This window comes from Paroedura picta, chromosome 11, assembly GCF_049243985.1.
Source record: "Paroedura picta isolate Pp20150507F chromosome 11, Ppicta_v3.0, whole genome shotgun sequence".
In the NCBI taxonomy this organism is placed as follows: Eukaryota; Metazoa; Chordata; class Lepidosauria; order Squamata; family Gekkonidae; genus Paroedura; species Paroedura picta.
Window position 1 is genome coordinate 39,969,826 of NC_135379.1, and position 21,575 is coordinate 39,991,400.

A 21,575-nucleotide genomic window follows, 5' to 3' on the forward strand; every position below is an offset into this window, starting at 1 on the left:
GGAACTATAGTAGTGTTCCTGTAGGGGAGGCCAAATGGTGGCTCTCCAGATGTCCATGGACTACAATTCCCATGAGCCCCTGCTGGCAGTTTGGTGTAGTGGTTTGGTGTAGTGGTAGAGAGCCAGTTTGGTGTAGTGGTTAGGAGTGCGGACTTGTAATCTGGCATGCCAGGTTCGATTCTGCGCTCCCCCACATGCTGCCAGCTGGGTGACCTTGGGCTCGCCACGGCACTGATAAAACTGTTCTGACCGGGCAGTGATATCAGCGCTCTCTCAGCCTCACCCACCCCACAGGGTGTCTGTTGTGGGGAGAGGAATGGGAAGGCGACTGTAAGCCGCTTTGAGCCTCCTTCGGGTAGGGAAAAGCGGCATATAAGAACCAACTCTTCTTCTTCTTCTTCTTCTTCTTCATGGGAATTGTAGTCCATGGACATCTGGAGAGCCACCGTTTGGCCACATGGACCCAAGTGATCAATGTAAGCTTCAGTTTATGTCTACTGCATAGTGTTAATTATCTCTTTGGCTTGATAATATAAACAATTTAGACAAAGAACACTCAAGGCATCACAATTCAACAAATAATCAGACCTGTGGATATGCTCCGCATTGAACATCATGTCACATGAGCTGCATTGATGCTACTTTTCCTCTCAAAAGGAAACAGTGTAATAAATAAAATAATCCAAAGAAATGGATAGCTTAAGCAGGCTCACATTGACATGCTGAGTACTTAGATAAAATCATTGGTACATTCAATCTCTTCAAAGAATGCTTGAATAAGATGGGGGAATGTGAAAAAATGGTTCACCAATGCAATATATGGGGGTGACCATGTCTAGTATAAAAGGCATGTGTTTGGACCCGGTTCTTTAAACCTAGAACCATAATCCTAGTATGTGTGTGTGTGTGAGTGTATACACACAGAGACACACAATATTCCCAGGAGTGGCCACATTTTGTGGATCAAAAATCTCTGTAAGGCCTATTATGCATGGCTGCTGAAACGGCAGCATGGAGAACGCAGAAGAGGAAGAAGCGAAGCAATCCGCTTACGCACGGGACGGAATGCAACAGCAGCAAAACCCAGAGTATCCTATTATGCATGCGGGTACTCCAGAGCCGCTTCTGGTTGTGACTAAAATCACCAATAACGCACGGAGCCGGCTGCAACCGGCCGCAGCTTCGGTGCATGCTGCCAAAAAAGCCACGTCAGTGAAACGTGGAAGAAAGCGCAGCTTCCGGGTGACTGGGGCGCAACCAGAAGCTGCGCCCGGATTGCCGCATGCATCATCGGTTACTCTGGGTTTTACTGCCGTTGCGCCCCGCCCTGTGCATAACCAGTGTGCGTTGCGTCTTCCCCCTCCGCGTTTTCCATGTGACCCAAAATCGCCGTTTCGGCGGCCGTGCATAATGGGCCTTTCTTCCGCATCTAACGCGGCTTTTTCGGCAGCCTACATTGACTTTGCGCCCGGTTGCCGCCTGCAATGTGCATAATTGGTGATTTTAAACGCTGCCATTCCACCCCGAATGCGGACCTTCCATTCCGTGCATAATGGGCCTAAGAGAGGATCATCTGAGGTTATTGGCATATTTCCTGCTAATTCATAGAAACTCCCAGAAAAATCCAGATCTTTAAATATAGAAAGTTTTAAGAAAAAAGCCATCAGGGTGTTTTGTGAATATACTGGAACTTTATATATATATAATAGCAAAACCAAAGGCAGGCCAAGATAACACACAATTGCACCTTGAGATCTTGGCTGCCACTTTGGAGTTGCTAAGCAACTCTATATTAAATTGTCGATTCCCCCCTACCATAAATTCAGTGTACGATGGAATTTGCTGAAGGATTTATGGTCTTTGTCAGTGTACCAGGTGAATGGTACTTCAGTAGATACACAGAAAAAGGACTACAAGTCCATCAGTCAACTCCATGTAACACTATTTCAAGCAGGGGGCCTCAGCAATGCTATATGGGATTGCTTAGCAACCTCAAAATGGCATCTGGGACCTTGTGTGATCTCAGCAGCCATTTTGGGGTTTCTAAGCAACCCCACATGCCAAAAAAGAGTGAGATGAGAAAATGTCAGATAGGGACAGATGAAACACAGCAGTAAAAGTTTGAGAAGTGGAGACAGCATGTGGAGAGGCTGTGGGAAGGGCAGGGGAACTGTGGAACTTGTGGGGAAGGGCTTTGGAGGAGAAGAGGCATCAGAAGTGGCAACCAGGGGAGAATGAAGTAACCAAAATAAGGTGAAAGTCAGGGAAGGAAAGAAATTTGGGGGCAGGGAAGGCTAGTAAAGAGAGAGGAATAACTAAAACTAGAGCAAATGTGGGAAACGGGGGAAAGTGAGAGAAGTGGGAATTATGTGGGGAGGGGACAGCAGTGTACCCTGGTGGGTGTCACATTTGTCTGTCACCTTTGCACAGACCTAGGCTTAAAGTATTAAAGGCAGTGTTAATTCTTTTTTCCTCAGCTGCTATACCAATATGAGTTCATTCACGCAATGGTTCTAGTCAACCTGGAACTTCTTCAGTAAAACCTGGTTTGGCTGTTTTCATCTAATGGGATCTAATGCCCCAAATGGGATGGCTTGAGGTTCTACCCCCCAAAATGGAGGTTATGAGTACAAAAAAGTTTGCTTTTATTCATCAAAGATGTTCGTTCTAGCCAAAAATGATGCACTTACAAAGGATGTGCAGAACATCCTCCGAAAACACAGCGTGACGCTTACCAAAGCTCTCATTAGCTCTTCAAATTAGCAGGTACATCATACTATAGGCTTTTTGTTCCCAAACCCATGCTTAGCATCTTGGTTTCCCTCCCCTATCAAATGGCCTTTCAGATCACAGCTGCATCGTATTGTCTACATGCTGCTCAGACTCAATGGAAACGTAATTAATTTGAAAACAAAAAGAGTGTGGGCTGAGTTAGGAGTAACTTCAGAACGCTGCACCTGTGCTCTCAGAAAAACCGGTCCTGATTCTGTTCTAAGAATCCCTCTAAATCACGGCACCTCTTTTCTTATCTTGTCACAATCTCCTGCAATAACTGTTTTTTTCAATTTTGCTACCTGGAATAATCTTTAAGCGAAATTTAAAAAAAAACACACAGAGAAGCTGTGATCTCAGTTTAGCTAAAGCAGGCAGTCACAATGCGTATTAAGGATTCACAGCTTTAACCCTTACACCACTGTCTTTCAATTTAGAACTGGGCTCCCCGGATAATTATGTCTCTTTAAAGAAAAATTATCCTTTTGCCTTTGAATAGGCTAACAATAAACCATAGCTAAACTATGCAATCAAAATTACCTTGCCTTAACAGCTTTAACTCTGATTTTGTTTCTACTAGTCCATCTTAACTTTTGTCAGTGATAAGATTTATGATTTTATTTTATGCCTTTTGTATATCTGGTATATTTGGCAGCATTGTGATGGTCAATGGCACATACAATAAAACTATTCAGACTCTGATAAACCACAGCAACAACAGTAATAGCAAAGTGGACTCTGTGGTCTCAATTGGAATTTTTTTTTGCATAGATGAAATGTGAAACTCCTTCTCTTTCCCACACAGCTCATTAGATCCCTCCATTATATGCTATGGCAGGGGTAGTCAACCTGTGGTCCTCCAGATGTTCGTGGACTACAATTCCCATGAGCCCCTGCCAGCATTTGCATTTTCTGGCAGGGGCTCATGGGAATTGTAGTCCATGAACATCTGGAGGACCACAGGTTGACTACCCCTGTGCTATGGGACAGACTCTCCATTGGTTATAATAGTGGGATGGGGGCATCCTCTGCTGGAGCTCCTAGATGTAGACCCCTCAGACTAATCATTCTGAAAGGGAGTCAGGAAAGAGCCTCCCAGAGCTACCCTGAAAGTTTGAAGGCTCTACCTCAAACCGGAACCCCCCCCCCCCAGGCCCTGGGAAAGTTAGGAATGCTGAAATTCTCATTATAGTCTATGGTGACATAGACTTTAATGGGCTCCAAAGCCCCAGCTGCCGGATCGGGCCCCTAGTGATTCGAGTCCTTTGATGTGGGGGGTGGGGGAAGAATAATTTCTAATTGGAGGGGGGAGAAAACTTTAAAGAGGCATGCTTTAAACTGTGGGGGGATTTTTTTTTTGCTTTGCTTGCATGAATGAATGCCTATTTGTTGCTCTAGGCAGTTTGCTTAAAAAAAATCCTGTCCCTGGTAGAAGGGAGAGGGAGGCGGTTGTGAGGTCAGGGCATTGGAGGCGGAGATAGCGCTTCTTTGCCTCCACACCTTTCTTCAGCATGCAGCCTGCTGGTTGCTCTCCTCTAGCTTGCACTTTTACTCGGGGGAATCTACATTATGCGATTCTCCAGCTATCACTTTAAAATGGAGGATGTAGCTACCGGTTTGCTGTTTGGATGCTGGATGTTGGCGACATCGTGGAAAACACCAAAAATGTAGCGGTTTCATAAGGTAAGCATTTCACTACATTTAACAGGCGCGGAATGACACTGAATTTCTCCTTAGTATCCATTTCTGAAGTCTTTCTCTGCACCGTTGATGCTAACCAATCAGATTCCTTGGAGCAGCCAGGCACTCAAGGTTCCTGTGAAGAATTAACTCTTCACAATCCTATATCAGTTCATACAAGACTTTTAATCTTTAAAAAATGCAGATCATCATACCAACAAATAAAACTCATCACAAGTCTTACTTTATTTCTTATTTGTAAGGATACGAAACTGGATACATTTGAAAATAATCAAAAATTGAAATTGTAAGATTTGGAATTGTACAAGTAGTATCAATCACCCTATTGTAGCTGTGTGTGAGTAAAGTGCTGTCAAGTCACAGCTGACTTCTGGCAACTTCAAGGCAAGTGAAAAGCAGAGGTAATTAGCCATTGTCTTCCTCTGTAGCCTTCCCTGGAGGTCTCCCATCCAAGTACAAACCAGAGTAGAGCCTGCTTAGTTTCTGAGATGTGACAAGGGCTGAAGCATATCACTTTCCCTCCAGTAACCCCATTACTGTTCAATAAATCTAAATACCTTCCAAACTTTGCATTTGCCCAATTCTTAAACTTTTTTTATCTCAGTGTTTTGGGTACATTCCCTATCTCTTCACAGCAGATGCTAACAGAGAACTGGCAGGGAACAAGTACTCACTGCCTCTGTTATAAACCTTTATCACAACATTAAAGTTTATATTATCAAATTTGCAGAACAGTTTTTGATTGCTTTTATTCATCCACAGAAAAGCATATAAAGGCATATTTATATATTCCTGTTCTGTAGATAATATCATTTTGTCCTCTTGATACCATGACACCTCTGAAATCGTTTGAAGTCATTTGAAATCATTTGAAGGTTGGCTGCCCTGTAACAGGCTAATAAATTTGGTAACTTGCATCCCCTTTTTTCTTTGCTCTTTGCTTTGACCTGAGACTTTTTGCCTTCCCTATGTGTATTCTCTTGGGAATAAATGTTCCTGAATTTCCAAAAATATGATGTGGATTGCACTCTAAAGCAGTGATTGACTTTAGATGGACTGCAGCTGTTTAAATGTCTTATCATGCTTCTATTTGATTGCCCTTTCTTTTTCTGACGATATATGATTTAGAGCAGGGGTCTTCAACCCCTGGTCCGCGGCCCGGTACAAGGCCGCTAAGGCCATGGTACCAGGCCGCCAGCAGCTGCGCCGGCCTTCCCCCCCCACAGTGAGAGGGGGGGAAGAGGCAGGCGCGGCCGCTGGCACGCCAGCGACGCAAGCGCGCACGCGCGGAGCTGCTGCGCATGCGTGTTTGCGCCCCCTGCTGGCGAAAATGAGCACGTGCAGCTGTTCTGCGCATGCGTGTTAGCGCCACCTAGTGGCAACTGGGCCACCAGCTCTCTCCCACCCTCAGAGGCGGTCCCCGACTACAAGAAGGTTGGGGACCGCTATTTTAGAGTGTGTGTGTATAAATCTGACTCACTGTTTCCAGCCAATACCATCAATGGAATTTCTGCTAGGGCTCATCAGTAATGACACATACAAATAGCCAGTTTTTAATAACCAAGAAAAAGCTATAATACAGGAAAGTAATAACCCTTGTGGAAAAACTACAAGTTTCCCCAAGTTGTTCTGAAACATGGCGGCCAACCCTTTTTTAAAAAAAGAAAAAATCCTGACTGTATAAAAACCTTTGTCTGAATGGAAAAACTGTTACTTGATGTCTCATTTATCCTACATGTGAACTAACATGCACTGTATTTGCTCAAAAGGAAGACAAATCTGAATATCAGATGACCCACACTAAAAATGTTACATGCACACACACAAATGATTGCTGAACATTATTGCTTATGTAAGACACCTTCCCCCTTTTTGGAATACTTGGAGAGGGGGAAAAAACACCCTAATCTTGGATTTGAATAAGTACATTATATCCAGTTAAAATTTGCTTACTGTAAACTGTATTTGGCAGCCCCCCATGATGTAGTCTAAGAATGAATGCATCTTGTGAATCTGGAAATAAGAGAAAGAGAGAAACTTAGATTAAAATGTTATGGTCTTAAGTACTTCGTTCTGTAGTGCATGGTGAAATGCTTCTTCAAAGGAAGTTTCTTGAAAGAACATTGCAGGAAAAGCAAAGAACACACTCATGGTCTCCTGTCCCCTACCTGTCCCAAGCCTTTAAGGGCACTGGAGAGAGGACAGTATCTTTTCCCACTCCTTATTATTTCTAAAGATAATGGAAGGGGTTGTACAGAGAGATGGAAAACAGCACTGTTCTACAAGCTCTTCATCCTAGTAATATCACACAGGATTCATACATTATCATGCAACTGAGGGGAACATACCACAATATTTCTAGTGGCATGGAAGGCTCCTCTCACTTCCTCTATTTAATGCAACTTTAAGGGATTCAAACAGGTTGTGTGAAAGAGAAGGATTGTCATTGATATGCTATTTGGCACATTAGCCCTGGAGTGGGCAGTCCTGCATCTCTGCGTCACAAAATAATAATAATAATAATAATAATAACAACAACAACAACAACAACAACAACAACAACAACAACAACAACAACAACAACAACAACAACAACAACAACAACAACAACAACAACAACAACAACAACAACAACAACAACAACCAAATGAATTGAGATTGCAGTGGAGAATGGCCACAAATATCCTTTATTTGGCATTCCTTTTCCTTTCCTTTTCAGAGAAAGTCAACACATATGAAGCGGTACTAAAGTCAAAGGGCATTGGGAAGTGTTCTTTCTTGATGTGCTTTCACAGCAAAATTTCTTTTGTCATTTATCCTCCCCACCAGCATACTGACATGATATTGTTCAGTTTTCACTTACAATATTTTCCTTAGCAATTATAATCCATTTATGAATGGCCATATTTTGCTGGCAGGGATGAGCATGAAAACAGAAAATGCGGCATGGTTCATGCCTGAATCACAAACTGAACCCTGAACTAGAAGGTTTATTTACAAACTGAATTGGTTCATGTGGCTCATAGCCCTGCAGAAAACCTGAAAAACATCTGATCAGTGAGCCACTCAGCTGTTTTGGGGTGCCTTCTGCAGTTCCTTTAAACTTGTAAAGAACTGGTGCCAAAATTGTGCCAAAATTTGTGGTTCCTCGGTTCACGAACTTCAGTTCACGAATCCTGAAATTTGTGCTAAATTTGTGATAAATTTTAATTCGTCAGCCAATTTGTGCCCCTCCCTAACAACTGCGAGCAATCCTAAATAGTGTTGTAGCCGTCTAAGTCAATTGAAATCAATGGGCAAAAAAAGAGCTGTAATTCCACCATTGTTTATAAATGAAGTTGCATGACTCACAAATGAAGCTGGGTTCTTTTCACAGTTTTGTGACTAGGACTATACACTGGGATAGTCTCCTGCACAAGCTCTGGTTCACCAGAGGGCAGCAGTTCCCATTTATTTCAGTGAAGGGCATGTATGGAAGAATTTGATGGCGGATTTTGTCCGAAAATTTTCCTACCATTCCTTGCAATTCAGAATCTGAGGTGCAAAAAAACAGACATGACACAGAGAGCTGTAAGCAGATTTTTCTAATGCTTTAAAAGATTGTAAAAAGTCTGGATTCAGAGCAAATTTGTAGTAGTTTTTACAAAACCAAAACTCTGTCTGGAAAGAACAAGGGGGAAGGCGACCCCTCCCTTTCCACAACAAATCACAATAGGAGGCGGCTGGCTTTTGATAGTCTAAATCAGGGGTAGTCGCCCTCCAGATGTCGATGGACTACAATTCCCATGAACCCCTGCCAGCGTCTGCTGGCAGGGGCTCATGGGAATTGTAGTCCACGGACATCTGGAGCAGTTGTCCCCAACCTTTCTGAGGCTGGGGACCGGCAGGGCATCGGGCCACACCCGCGCGGACCACGGCCACACATTGCGCTGTGGCTGCGGGCCGCGCCCGCACAGGCCGTGCATGCGTGATGCGCAGCCCGGCCCTGATTCCCTCTCCCCGCCCTCCCGCAGTAAGAAGCTTCCCGGGCCACAAGCTTGTGGCCTGGGAAGTTTTTTACTGCAGGGGGGGGCGAGGAGAGGGAGCCGCGGCCCGGTGCCATGGCCTTTGCGGTCCGGCACCGGGCCACGGCCCGCAGGTTGGGGACCACTAATCTGGAGGACCACAGGTTGACTACCCTTGGTCTAAATGACTGAGGGATAGAAAAGTTCAACTCCTTTCCGCACCATGCCACAATTCTGGTGTGAATCGGGTCCCTGCACAACAACCCTCAACCCGTTCAAAGATGGGAAAGACCCAGTCACAGATCATCCACTGAGGATTTCCCTAGTTTTGCTTTGGTATGTTCTTTCCTGAAAGATTGTATGCAAAATTGGTCTGTGGAAAGTGTGGATGGGAAAGCCAGTCTGCACCTTTCCACCCTCCTGTGGAGTCATTTCTAGTTGTAACCCCCTAGATATATCACTATGGTGCCCTAACACTAGAATGATATTCCTAGAACCAACAGAAAGGGGGAAAATAATAAAGCAAAGGGGAAATGATAGGTGTGGGGGGAAAGCAGAGGGAAAGCAAGGGGTCACCCCCATGATGAAACGTCCTTAATGGTTGGAGAGTAATCTCAGGAAAGACTGATCCATAGAATTATGAACCCACAGTGAAATACATCAGTGATTCAGGTTTTGTTCCTTTGGCATGAATTAAGAGAGCCAACAAAATACCAGGATTACTTTCACTAAGCAAATATTTGTCTGTCAATATTTGTCTTTCAGAGAATGGAGCTGAGCTGTTGGAAGGGTCAACAGCCCCAGTTCTGCATCACAGCTGTCAGCCCTATGAAAATGTTGATATACCCTGAATTAGCAACATCATCTGTTATGCTACTTTGGGGAGTCTCTCACCATAGTTAACCTTCTGTGATATGCTTCAACGTATTTATTTTTACACAGGGATGTCTGCAAAATGTGGATCGCTGACTCCAGCTTTCTTTCCTCAACTGTGTTCCATTTCAGCATCTTAGGTTAAAAAAAAAAAACCCAACACTTTCCACTTTTAATTATAGGGAATGGTTTCAATGACAGCACCTTGCACAGGTTAAGAATGACGATGCCAGAGTTCTTGTAATTCTTCTTCTTGACTTTGTATTTGGGGTTTAGGCACTCCCACTGCACCTGTGAAAACACAAGCCCCAGAGTGAAAGCCATTCCTCGTACAAAACTGAATAATTCATTCAGGGGGCAGAGTGTGTTCTCAGCAAATGGGAGCAAAACAAGAATCACTCGACACAAACCCAGCCTAAAGACTCCTATCAGGCAGGAATTAGACCTAGTTTATGTCCTTCTGCCAACATGTCCATCTCAGTATGTAAACATGATTCCTTTTAGCAAAGTTATTTGAAGTACATCAGAAGACCACTGCTGCTTTGCTGGAAAAGAGGAAAGATCCGTTTAGCCCAATGTTCTGTCCTCAGGGGCGGCCAAGCAAATGCTTGGGAACTCTCAACCGCAGGGTGTGAATGAAAGAGCCATGAACCATCCACTGTCATCCCCAGCCCCACCATCTGGTAATCATATCTGCTGTATCAGAAGCATAATTGGCACCTGACAGTGGCTGTCATAAGGGATACGGGCTGGGAGGCACTCCAGCGGCAGGTTGTTCTTTGTTCTAGGAATAAACCCGACCAGGTTATTTTTTATAGAATCATACAACATAGAATCATAGAGTTGGAAGGGACATCAGGGGTCACAGTTCCACAGGGCCTGCAAAAGGGAGCTCCTCCGCCAGGCATTTGGTTGAGGTCGACCCAAACCCTCGCTTCCAATTTGCCCCCAAGCCCCCCCCCCCCGATGACAGACACTGGGTCCACTGGGGCCCAGTAAGCGTTGAGCTGAGGCTCTTGCAATTTCTATTTTCTAATGTTATTGTTATGATCATGTTATTATTGTTATAATGTTATTACTGCTATCACCTGTTACTATATGTTATCTGTATCTTTTCCTGTTTCCTGTAAACCACCCTGAGCCCTCGGGGAGGGCGCTATATAAATAAAATAAATAAACAAACAACCAAACAAACAAATAAAATAAATCTAGTCCAACCCCCTGCACTATGCAGGACACTTACAACCCTATCGCTCATCTACTGTAACCTGCCACCCCCTTGAACCTCCACAGAATCAGCCTCTCTGTCAGATGACTACCCAGCCTCTGTTTAAAAATTTCCGAAGATGGAGAACCCACCACAACCTGAGGAAGCCTGTTCCACTGAGAAATTGCTCTAACTGTCAGGAACTACTTCCGGATGTTTAGATGGAATTTTTTAAAAATTAATTTCATCCCATTGGTTCTAGTCCGTCCCTCTGGGGCAAGAGAGAACAACTCTGCTCCATCCTCTATACGGCACCTCTTTAAATACTTGAAGATGGTTATCAGATCCCCTCTCAATCGTCTCCTCTCTAGGCTAAACAGACCAAGCTCCGCCAACCTTTGTGAGGCCTGGGGAAGCCCTGGTGGCCCCTCATGGACTATGGAGAACCTCCTTGCAGATTCTCAAATTGACAAAGGCTCCTGATTTTGGGAGAAAGCCATTATTATCATTATTTAGATTTATTAACTGCTTCTCCCTGGCAATAGGCCTGGGTGGCTAACATCAATAAAAACATATACAAAATAGGTATAAAATATTCAGAGACAATAATTTGAAAATTTCCTAACCTAAAAACCCTCTTGAGTGCTGTAGTTCTGACCACTTGAATCTGAAGAATTCTGGTGTCTATTTTATGTCCTGATTTCAGAATGGATGGGGAAGTAGAGGAGGGGTGCTTTCTGATGGTCCATTGTGCTTGGGTTGGCTTCAACCATATGTCTGGTGGAAGAGAGCTGTCTTGCAGGCCCTTTGGAACTTTGTGCACTTCGGTAGGACCTGGATCTTGGCTGGCAACTCACTCCAACAGGCTGGAGCCAGGGCAAAAAAGACCCTGGCTCTGGTCAAGGCCAACTGCACTTCTTTGGGGCCAGGGATTACTGGCAGGTTGTAATTTGTGGAGCACAATGCTATTCAGGGGGGATATCCTCTGAGAGTTGACCACCCAGGTATGCAGATCCTGGACGCATGCTGAAATATGTCATGTACACCACTTTAACAAGAATATTTATTATAACAGCAATTCGGTCAACTCACAACTGGCAAAAGAGAAACCAACACTCCCCCTATATATAGGCTCAAAGGTGCCAAAACGCCCCTTGTGTGGGAACCACACTCAATACATTATGTAAACCTACTAGGGGCCATAGTAGGTATGGAGGATAGGGTAATAAGGACTGGGTGCTAGAGCCCCTAGTTCAAGATCCCTGGCATTTTCCACTTAGTTGAGAACCATTGTTAAAGCAAAAGTGATTGACACTATTGATTACTAGCCTTCAATGAGAGATTATTACTGAAATATCAGGTTTGTGCAAACCGTTAGGCTACCAAGAAACAAATGTAGGCTTTACTCCTCCAGCTGGTTGGTTCAGAATGCTTATTTTTTTAAAAAGACGTTACCATCTCAATGTCAATATAAATTTGTTTTTCAGCAGATTACCCTGCTGCATGAAATGTACATTTTGTTGATATTATCACACATCACTGCTTGTGATCTGTAAGTGAATTCATCTGATTTTTATAAACTACTAATCTGTGTTATGCTGTTTAAGAGCTGGAAAATGTTCCCCAGAGGGTAAATAATCCACTACTTACACCAAGGAAGACCCATTAATGCAGGATTCTCAAATTGCTTGAAATTGACAATTTACACTTTATCAGCTTTCTCTCACTGGTGTTAAAGAAGTTAAGGAATAAATCTTGTTTGGAGCAATAAATGTGCATTTTCAAAAAAAAAAATTTACAGCTTGAAGTCAAAAACACCAGCAATCAAGCAATCAATGGCTCTGGCTCTTGAAAGTCAAATTTGGATTATACTTCAAATAAGTGCTTCAGTCCTATTGCTTCATTGATGACATGGAGATTCCAATATCCCCATACAGAAGTGCACATGCCTAGCTGCTGAGCATTCTCTTCAATGCTAGTGGATGCTCCTTGTGGGAACTCTATGAAGCTAACTCTATTAAACTCTGACTCTGGAGAGGGTGCCTCAGTCTTCTTGGAGTAATGCTCTGCCCCACACAAATGCATCAGAAACCCATGGAACTGTAAATTTCATCTACTGTACAGAAATAAATCAAGGGACACATAAGCAAGCCTTGAAGTACAATCCTTAACAGGATTGTGCCTTTCTAAATCTGTTGACTTCAGTTGATTTAGAAAGGTATAACTTTGCTTGTGGCGCAGGGTGGTAAGGCAGCCAACATGCTGTCTGAAGCTCTGACCATGAGGCTGGGAGTTTGATCCCAGCAGCCGGCTCAAGGTTGACTCAGCCTTCCATCTTTCGGAGGTCGGTAAAAGGAGTACCCAGCTTGCTGGGGGGTAAAACGGCAATGAATGGGGAAGGGAATGACAAACCACCCTGTATTGAGTCTGCCAAGAAAACACTAGAGGGCATCACCCCAAGAGTCAGACATGACTTGGTGCCTGCACAGGGGATACGTTTACCTTTAACTTTGCTTAAGATTGCATTGTTACTTCATGGAACATGTTTAGGATCAGGTTCATTTAAATATCTTCAACAACATGTACAAAGTTTAAAAATGGAATAAAACAAACCACATGTGGACATACTTAAAAGTAACAATTTATAAATATGTGTAGGAATGGATATGAACTGACCCAAAAGAAAAATTCCTTGTGAATTTTGCTGTTTGGTTTCTGAACTGAAGTTTGCAGCAGGACTACGGATGTCATGTCCGTAGACTTCCATTGGGGGACCGCGCCAGTAGATGTTCCACATCAAAAAGATCCTGCTCATCCAAATTAGTTGTCAGAGAGAAGGCTTGACTTCAGACCTTTGCCCTAACATGATAGCTATGTGCAAAGTTTATTTCTAATGAAGTTGAACTTAGCTAAGTCTCAACTTAGCTAAGAATCAGGTCCTCTGTAGTTTGTAAGCTCCAGATCATCACACACAGGGATATCTGCTGCTGCTGAATATTGTTAACCCCCCCCCCCCATAAACCTCTGCAAATGCTCACTGCATTTCCTTGGCACTGCATTTCTTCTTTCAGAGATTCTGATGACAGCCAAACTAGTTGCTGCTTGTGTGCCTTAACACTCATTAAAACTTGTTCTCCAAGCAACATTTTCAATACTGTCATCTTGGAACATGGTGAACAAACTAGCAAGTAGACAAATTTGACAAGACATATTTCCAAGCCGTATCTAGCTCAGAAAAAGGAATGTTCCCCTGTTTGCCCTGGAGCTCAATTATTCACGTTGAAAAATTATCCCCTTCCACCCAAATGGGGGTAATAGACTAACAAAGGACCACATTTTCCTGGGAATTGTTCCTGTGACTCTTGTCCCCCATGATCTCTAGAAGACTGTCCCGTTCATACTTTGCCCCATGAGATCTAAATGATGGTTTCCCCCAATTAAAGTTGAATACAAATCCAATGGAGACATATAAATGTGCAATGTGGCCCTATGCAGAGATATTCCAATCTGATCCCATTCATTTCCATGGGTTTAGACTACAGTAACACTGTACTGGGACTATATTACCAGTAATTCTATGTGCATGTGGAGCTAATTTCAACTGCAAGCTTCTAGGGCAGAACCTGGCTTCTTTGCTAAAATTCAATACTAATTTTTGGAGCATAATATGAGTCTTTATACAACCACAGATTAATAGTCTCTCAGACCTTTCCAGCTCTCCCATCTAGCACTGCTGCCTGTTAGCTCCCTGAACAACAGATTCTTCATAGCCAAGGAAGCTCTGATGCTGTCAGGCCTTGAGAACAGATTGCCCAGTGAAAACCTTGGGAAAACACACAATTTAGGAGTTGAAGACTCCATTAGATAGTGGTTAATGTGATGTGACTAAATGTATGTCGGTCAGAATTTTGTTGGAAAAGTAGGACTCCCTTTATTTTTACGAAGATAACATGGAAGAAGCAAAAAAGGTTTCTACACTTCTATTGTTATTTTAAGGACTGGGAATTTTGGAAGTGTTCCAAGGGCACTTGCTCTCCAGTTAATGCAGAATATATTCTACAAATGTGGCCTCTTTGATTTCAGTAGACCTTTTAATACTAGCTGGTGCAAAATGCTTCAGCAATGGATGCTGGCAGTCATGGCCGTGCCGAACAGGTGCTGATTGAACACTGGAACTACCTGGTTGTGCCCAATGGGGTTGCTCATTAATTAAAATGGAAGCAGAAGAAAAACAAGGAAATGGAAAGGGTCAATAGCCCTTAGAGACTTCAGCAGGATTTTGACTCTTCACACTGGAATGCCAAAAGCTACAGTCACATTAAGTTGACAAAAAGCCATAAAGCAAAGGCTTGAACCGACAAAGTTGTCTTATACTGAGTCATACCTATCAATAACAGGGTGTATTTTGCATGACAAGAAACCTCACAAAAAGTCTGCCCCAAAAGATGCTTTTGTTTCTGCACATGAGACTATTTTCGCTGCATGAAACCCACCATGGTATTTTTGATTATGCATGGCAGCCCTTCTTCATAGACTGCGCTATTTCAATGCAGTATCTAAAACTAATTTTGCAATGACTTTTCTTGTGTGATGGTACTGGGGATGCTTTTTTTAATGCAGAAATGTTAGTGTGTTTTTGGTTTCCTACCCTGAGTGCCTGTGATAGCCCCTTTTCTGCTCACAGTCCCTCATCCACCAATGGGAGTTCGAGGCACCTGCTGCTGGTTTTCTGCCTCCTCAGTGTTAGTGATCACATGAACATGCAATTTGATTCAGTCTCCCTGGTAACCTTGCCAAATTTATTGCTTTATTGCCCAAAATATATGAAGGACAGCCTGGGTGTTTCATATGGCTTTTTCTCAGGAAGGAAGGGGCTTTACCTTAACTCTGGGTCCCCAAGGTGACCAGAGTTTAACATTGGTAAAGCGGGACACCATTGACTCGGGGGGGGGGGGGTTCTTGATTAAAAATTTGGTCTATATGGAGCAACAAAAAGTTTCATAGAACGCATAGAATGCAAAAATACTATTGTAATATATATTTTTTTAATTTCAACATAAGTACAATTTGCCAAGTACCCCCAAATGTCCCTCCAGAAGTGGAACAATCTGGTCACCTTACTGTGGCTCTCTGGTAGCTGAGTGGAGTTTAGAGTGATTTGCCCCAGAAATCAGTCCTTTGTAGCTGGATTTATGCAGACCCAGGGTCTCTGCCTTAAAGAAACTGGCTGCAGCTCTGAATGAAACTGCAACTGAAATCCTAATCGAGGCTGGCTGAGAGGACTAAACTAAAGTAGTTGGAATGTGAGTGGCATTGCCTAGCAATGAAATTCCCTCCTTTGCTTTTGGAGTGAGACTTGAAAGGCATTTCCTGCAGCCTTCCTTGCACACTCCTGAGCCTACTAAACTAGCTTCTCTGTAGAACATCACACAATTAATTACTTGCAGGGGCAGTCTACCTCTGATCAGAGACCATGGGGGGGGGGGCTGTTGCTTGATAGTTTATCAGGCTGCCAAAGCCTGATGCTACTTCGTGTTGGCTCAGCAGCTGTCTGAAATGCTAACCTCCATCTTGTATTCAAAAGCCCGTGTATCCCCACGGAAATTTCTCATTCGGTCTCCATGTCCATGGACTACAGTTTCTATGAGGCCCTGCTGGCAGCATGTGCCAGAGTGGTGGTCAGGTGATACTGCAGCACAACAGAGGAAATTCCCCCTCCCAGAGTTACTGTCAGAACTTTTTCAGGTGCATAATTACTGGGGGGGGGGGGGGGGGAGCAATGCAGTATCACAGCAGATACACAAATGGGAATATTAAAAAAATGTTTTTTAAAACAGCTTGGTGTAGTGGTTAGGACTCGTCTAATCTGGCGAGCCGGGTTTGATTCCCCACTTCCCCATGTGCAAACAGCTGGGTGACCTTGGGCTTGCCACAGTACTGATAAATCTGTTCTGACTGGGCAGTGATATCAGGGCTCTCTCAGCCTCACCCACCTCACAGGGTGTCTGTTGTGGGGAGAGGAAAGGGAAGGTGACTGTAAGCTACTTTGAGACTTCTTTGGGTAGAGAAAAGCAGCAAATAAGAACCAACTCTACTTCTTCTTCAGTAATATCAGGGCTCTCTCAGCCTCACCCACCTCACAGGGTGTCTGTTGTGGGGAGAGGAAAGGGAAGGTGACTGTAAGCTACTTTGAGACTTCTTTGGGTAGAGAAAAGCAGCAAATAAGAACCAACTCTACTTCTTCTTCAGTAATATCAGGGCTCTCTCAGCCTCACCCACTTCACAGGGTGTCTGTTGTGGGGAGAGGAAAGGGAAGGCGACTGTAAGCTACTTTGAGACTCCTTCGGGTAGAGAAAAGCAGCATATAAGAACCAACTCTCCTTCTTCTTCTAAAAGGGTTGATGAAAACTGATACATGCATAATAGGCCCAGGATTGTCTATTCTGACTGGCAGTGGCACCCCAAGATCTCAGGTGGAGGTCTTTCACATCATATATCACATGATTATTTTAACTAGAGAGTGCCTGGGATCCTTCCGCATGCAAGCTGAGCTATGGTGTCTCCCTGAGCAGTGAATAATGGCACCTGGATTATCTTTCGAACAGAGGAAATACATGATGGCAATTCCAAACTAAATGGCAACCATGGAGGCAATCCCAGAACACAATTTCAAATTTTCAGTGCATGTAAAACATCTAACTCATTGGGCTCACACATGATGAACTTTGATATTATTCCAGCTCTGGCTGTTTTCTATAGTTATTATAGTTAAGAAACATAAAACAGAGGACCATAAACTGTCCATTATAGTATTAATAATCCAATTAAGCACCTCAGCCATATTTCTCCATACCCCAGAGATCAAACAATGTTCGCATGACTACATTTTAATAAACAATATACAAGCGAGCCACGTAAATTAACATCACCTTCTGGAAATTTCCATGGAGACCATATGTACGAGGGTTTTGAACATGCACTGAAATATTTTTTTCCTACTACAGAGACAGATTTTCTATTGCATAATATTCCCTTTGCTAATAGGTGTCCAGGTGTGTCTTTATTTTAAGGCTACTTTTGAAATCCCTCTAGTTCACTTTAGCTAATGAAAGGAATAGCCCAGGGACCTTTCAATGGCTTTATGGAAATCTCGTATCGAAATCCTTTCTGCATATTCTGTCAAGAACAGTGCAATGCCAACAGTATGGGAACTCAAACTGGCCTGATTGCTGTCTTTAAGTATTTGAAAGGTTGTCACCTAGGAGAGGGCAGGGAGGATAGGACAGCAGCAGAGGATAGGACCCGCAGTAATGGGTTTAAACTACATGGAAAACAATATCGGCTACGTATCAGGACAAACATTTTTGAGTCAGAGTAGTTCAGCAGTGGAATCAACTGCCTAAGGAGGTGGTGACAGTCTGCATTGACAGTCTGCAAGCAGCAGCTGGACAGATACTTATCTTGGATGCTTTAGGCTGATCCTGTATTGAGCAGGGGGCTGGTCTAGATGGCCTATAGGGACCATTCCAGTTTTATGATTCTGTGATCCATCAAATCAGATATTTTCCTTTTTCAGAACAGTGGACGCAAATGGCTGCAAACTTAGAGCCAGGTAAAGTTCTGTTTAGGTTGTCTGGCTTGATTGACAGAAGGAAGACAGTCACGTGTAAAGCACGTTGCTTTCTTCCGCCATTTCAAGCAGGCATATGGAGTGTAAGCAGCGTGAGAAGGCGTCAGATGAAAGTGAGAGAGCCAGAAGGTGGGGAACGGCTGGAGGTGCGATTATTTTTAGCGCTACGCCATTTCATTGGTGTAACACTATTTTTTTCAATGTGAGGAAATGCCCTGATACTTCCATCAAGGCCCTCAGCTCTTCCATGAGCTCATTCTACCAGGTTGGGGCTAGGACTGAAAAGGCCCTTGCTCTGGTTGGGGCCAGGTGTGCCTCTCAGGGACCAGGGACCACCAACACATTCAAACCTGCAGAGTGAAGAGCACTATGGGGGCATAAGGAGACAAGCAGTCCCTCAGGTATGCAGGGCCACTCAGCTCCGACCTATGGTGTCCCTGTAGGGACACCACATGCCCCTGCGAGTTCTATGGAGTCACGGAGCTTTCAGGGGCATCCCTCTGCCCACACTGTAGCATGTGGGGGTGGAGTCCCCTCCCTACTCCCCCCCGGCTGCTACCTGGCAGTGTCCCGGGCTTCCTGGCCCCGGTGTACAGCGTGTGCGCGCGCTCTACTGGGGGAGCCCTACCCCATTCATACATGGGGAACAGTGGGGCATCCTGCCCCACCGCAATGGCACGGCAGCTGCCCGGCGTAGCAGCCACTGTGCATAATGTGTCATTGTGAACAGAGTAGACTAGGGAAAGGGCCGAGTTCAAATTTCTGCAGTTAAGAAATTCATAGCTAGCCATTATGGGCAAGATTTTTGCTTCTCTCTTAACGAACATCACAGTAATAGAAAGACAACATACAAGTGATGAATTTTTGATTTTTCTTTTGAGACTTGATGAAACCTAAAGACTTCAGTATTGTACACTCATACGAAAGGCTATTTCTAGCCTGAAACAGGTCAATCTATTATCAAGTTCAACAACTTTCTGTAATCCAGATCGGTGAGGATAAATCTAATACCCTGAAATGGAATTATTAACAAGCTGTTAATTCTATTTACTAAGGCCTTTAGTCAGTGATTGATTTTAGGTGCCAATTTGGTTCATTATGATGGAATGGGATCCATCACAGCTGAATGCGGTGAAAGCAGCGAAACTGTGGAAAAACCACAAACACGTTTCGTTGTAAAAGCTATCCTTGTTTATCTTCTCTTTTTGGAATTGACACAGCTGCTTTTTAATATTCCTGTGCTGCAGACCTTGAATTTTGCCAAAAACATTTTTGATAATCGAACTTACCATATTCAAAAGTGATAAGGATGCACAAGCTGGTCACCTAGCTTGTTTGATTCATGCCAAACCACTGCAAATGCCTGGTGAACAGGCTTTCACTTCCCATTCTAAACTGGATGTTATCTTTTATTGGCCCAGTTCCAAGCAAAAGTTTCATACAACAAAGTTTATTCCTTTAATGAGCTGTCTCTGAAGTGTTTTTCTCTGCCCTTTTTTGCTGCATAATGTCCTTCTTAGTTTTTTAACATTCTAAGTTGAGTGCTATAGCACTAAACCAATACATTGCTACAGCAGCATGCCTTGGCTCTATTAAGATGCACTGAGATTGCAACTGTTGTTGGCAACTTCTGTAACAACAATCACTGATGTCTTGGCCACCCACTGTCCAATGAGCTACTTCTCTCCTCATGTATCCATGCAACAACTGCCACAATCTCCATGTTTTCCAGTGATGCCAAGGCATCTCAATGGGGTCACTGTAGCACTGAAGTGCTATATTGGTCTAGCGCTGTAGCACTTGACTTACAACATTTAAAAAAAATGCAAGAAAGATTGTGTGGCGAAAAACGGTGTGTGGGGGTGTGAAGTGCCGTGCTACCAGAAGTGTTGGAGACATTTTAAAGAGCCCAATACAAGGATTCAGAAGTGCAAAGAAGAGGTGAAAAGGGAAGAAATCATGCTTTGCTACCTGGATGCGAGCAGCTTTTAATGAAAAGGTTGCTAAAACAGTTGTGTCTGAAACGACACCAAAAAAATCCATTCACAACCAGCTACCAAAACGGATTACAAAATACTATCTGAAAAGGCCCTGGACTTTTCAAACCCATCAATAGGCACCAGCATCTATAGAGACTATGAGGAAAGATGCTGAAGTGAAGGGTTTTATTAAAACACAACATCTGGTTGACTGATTTATACAATTTATTATTGTTTTAATTATCTGTTTAAACAGCTGACTGCTGAACAGAGCAGTTATGCGGTAAGGAGAGTGGGGGATAGAAGAAAGCAGCTGGGGTCTGCAAGAATGCACATGTGCAAATAGCCAGTTGAGCTGCTCTGCATGGTTAGGAAGGGATACAGGGAAGCAAGTACAAACAGGCTGATGAACAGCCCAACCTATCTTCAAAAAAAACACCCCCTTGTTTGCAACCACTGAACAGACCATGAGTTGAGCTGATAGGGGTTTGAACATTTCTACTTTCACCTCTAACTTTTTGGATGAGACTGTCCCCTCTCTCGAAAGACCAGTGCCTGGGGCCTTGGTCAGATGGCTGGACAGACAACAGAAGAGAGTGGGAAAGATGAATTTTTCCCTCTTCCTCATCTCCAAGGAGGCAGAGTAATGCAGGTCAGCATGCATTATGCATGGCTGTTACACTGCAAGCGGCCCACTCTCCTTGGGAAAGGCCAACACATCGCTTGGATCAGACCACATGTTTTGTAATTGCAATGTGCTTCGGGAGAAGGGGAATCACCCAGTATGGCCCGAATATGGGAAACTGGAATGAAGGCTGCAGTTGAGGTGAAAATAAAGGAAAGCAAGCTTGAAATAGTTACACAGTAAAATCTACAAACTGCTCAGTAAAAATAAAAAGGAGTCTTGTGGCATCTTAAAGACTTTTTAAAAAAAAGGCTTAAATGTTTTTTGAGCTGAAAGCAATGCGAGAGGGATGCTCTGTTGCCTGTGGTCTACCCACTGGTTTCTTTTGCCAAGTTATTTCTCCTGTGAGGCCCACAGATGAAAGCAGTGGTGGGAAAAGACAACTTATGTCACCATCAGCCCTCCAAACCTCTTGTAATCTGTGACCCTTTTAAGACGTTCTGATCAACTGTGTATAAGGGGAAAGCACAGAAGTAGATATCAAGAATGCCAAAATGACCTCTGGATGCTGGGGGAATGGCATTAACGCGTATAGGAAAGGAATCAGCTTTTATTAGAATATCAGCATCCTTGATTATGGTTATGATTTGCAATTTTTATCTAGCTCTTCCTGTAAGGACTTTGGGAGGTAAACATGTTTCTTTCCCTATTTTATCATTATGACAACCCTGTAAGGATGACAGACAGTGATTGGCCCAAGGTCACTTCATCAACTTCTCTGCCC

General features: G+C 43.6%; 1 protein-coding gene across 2 annotated transcripts in view; it reads right to left on the bottom strand.

Moving 5' to 3' along the window:
- The window catches only part of CPNE4 (copine 4), a 206,356-nt gene that overhangs the window by 26,157 nt on the left and 158,624 nt on the right, over window positions 1-21,575 (bottom strand). For both annotated transcript variants that reach the window (XM_077303399.1, XM_077303400.1), the window contains exons 9-10: window positions 9,555-9,641; window positions 6,427-6,486 (exon numbers count right to left, since the gene is read on the bottom strand). In XM_077303399.1, coding sequence (XP_077159514.1) covers window positions 6,427-6,486; window positions 9,555-9,641 — 147 coding nt within the window. The remainder of the gene's footprint in view (window positions 1-6,426; window positions 6,487-9,554; window positions 9,642-21,575) is intronic.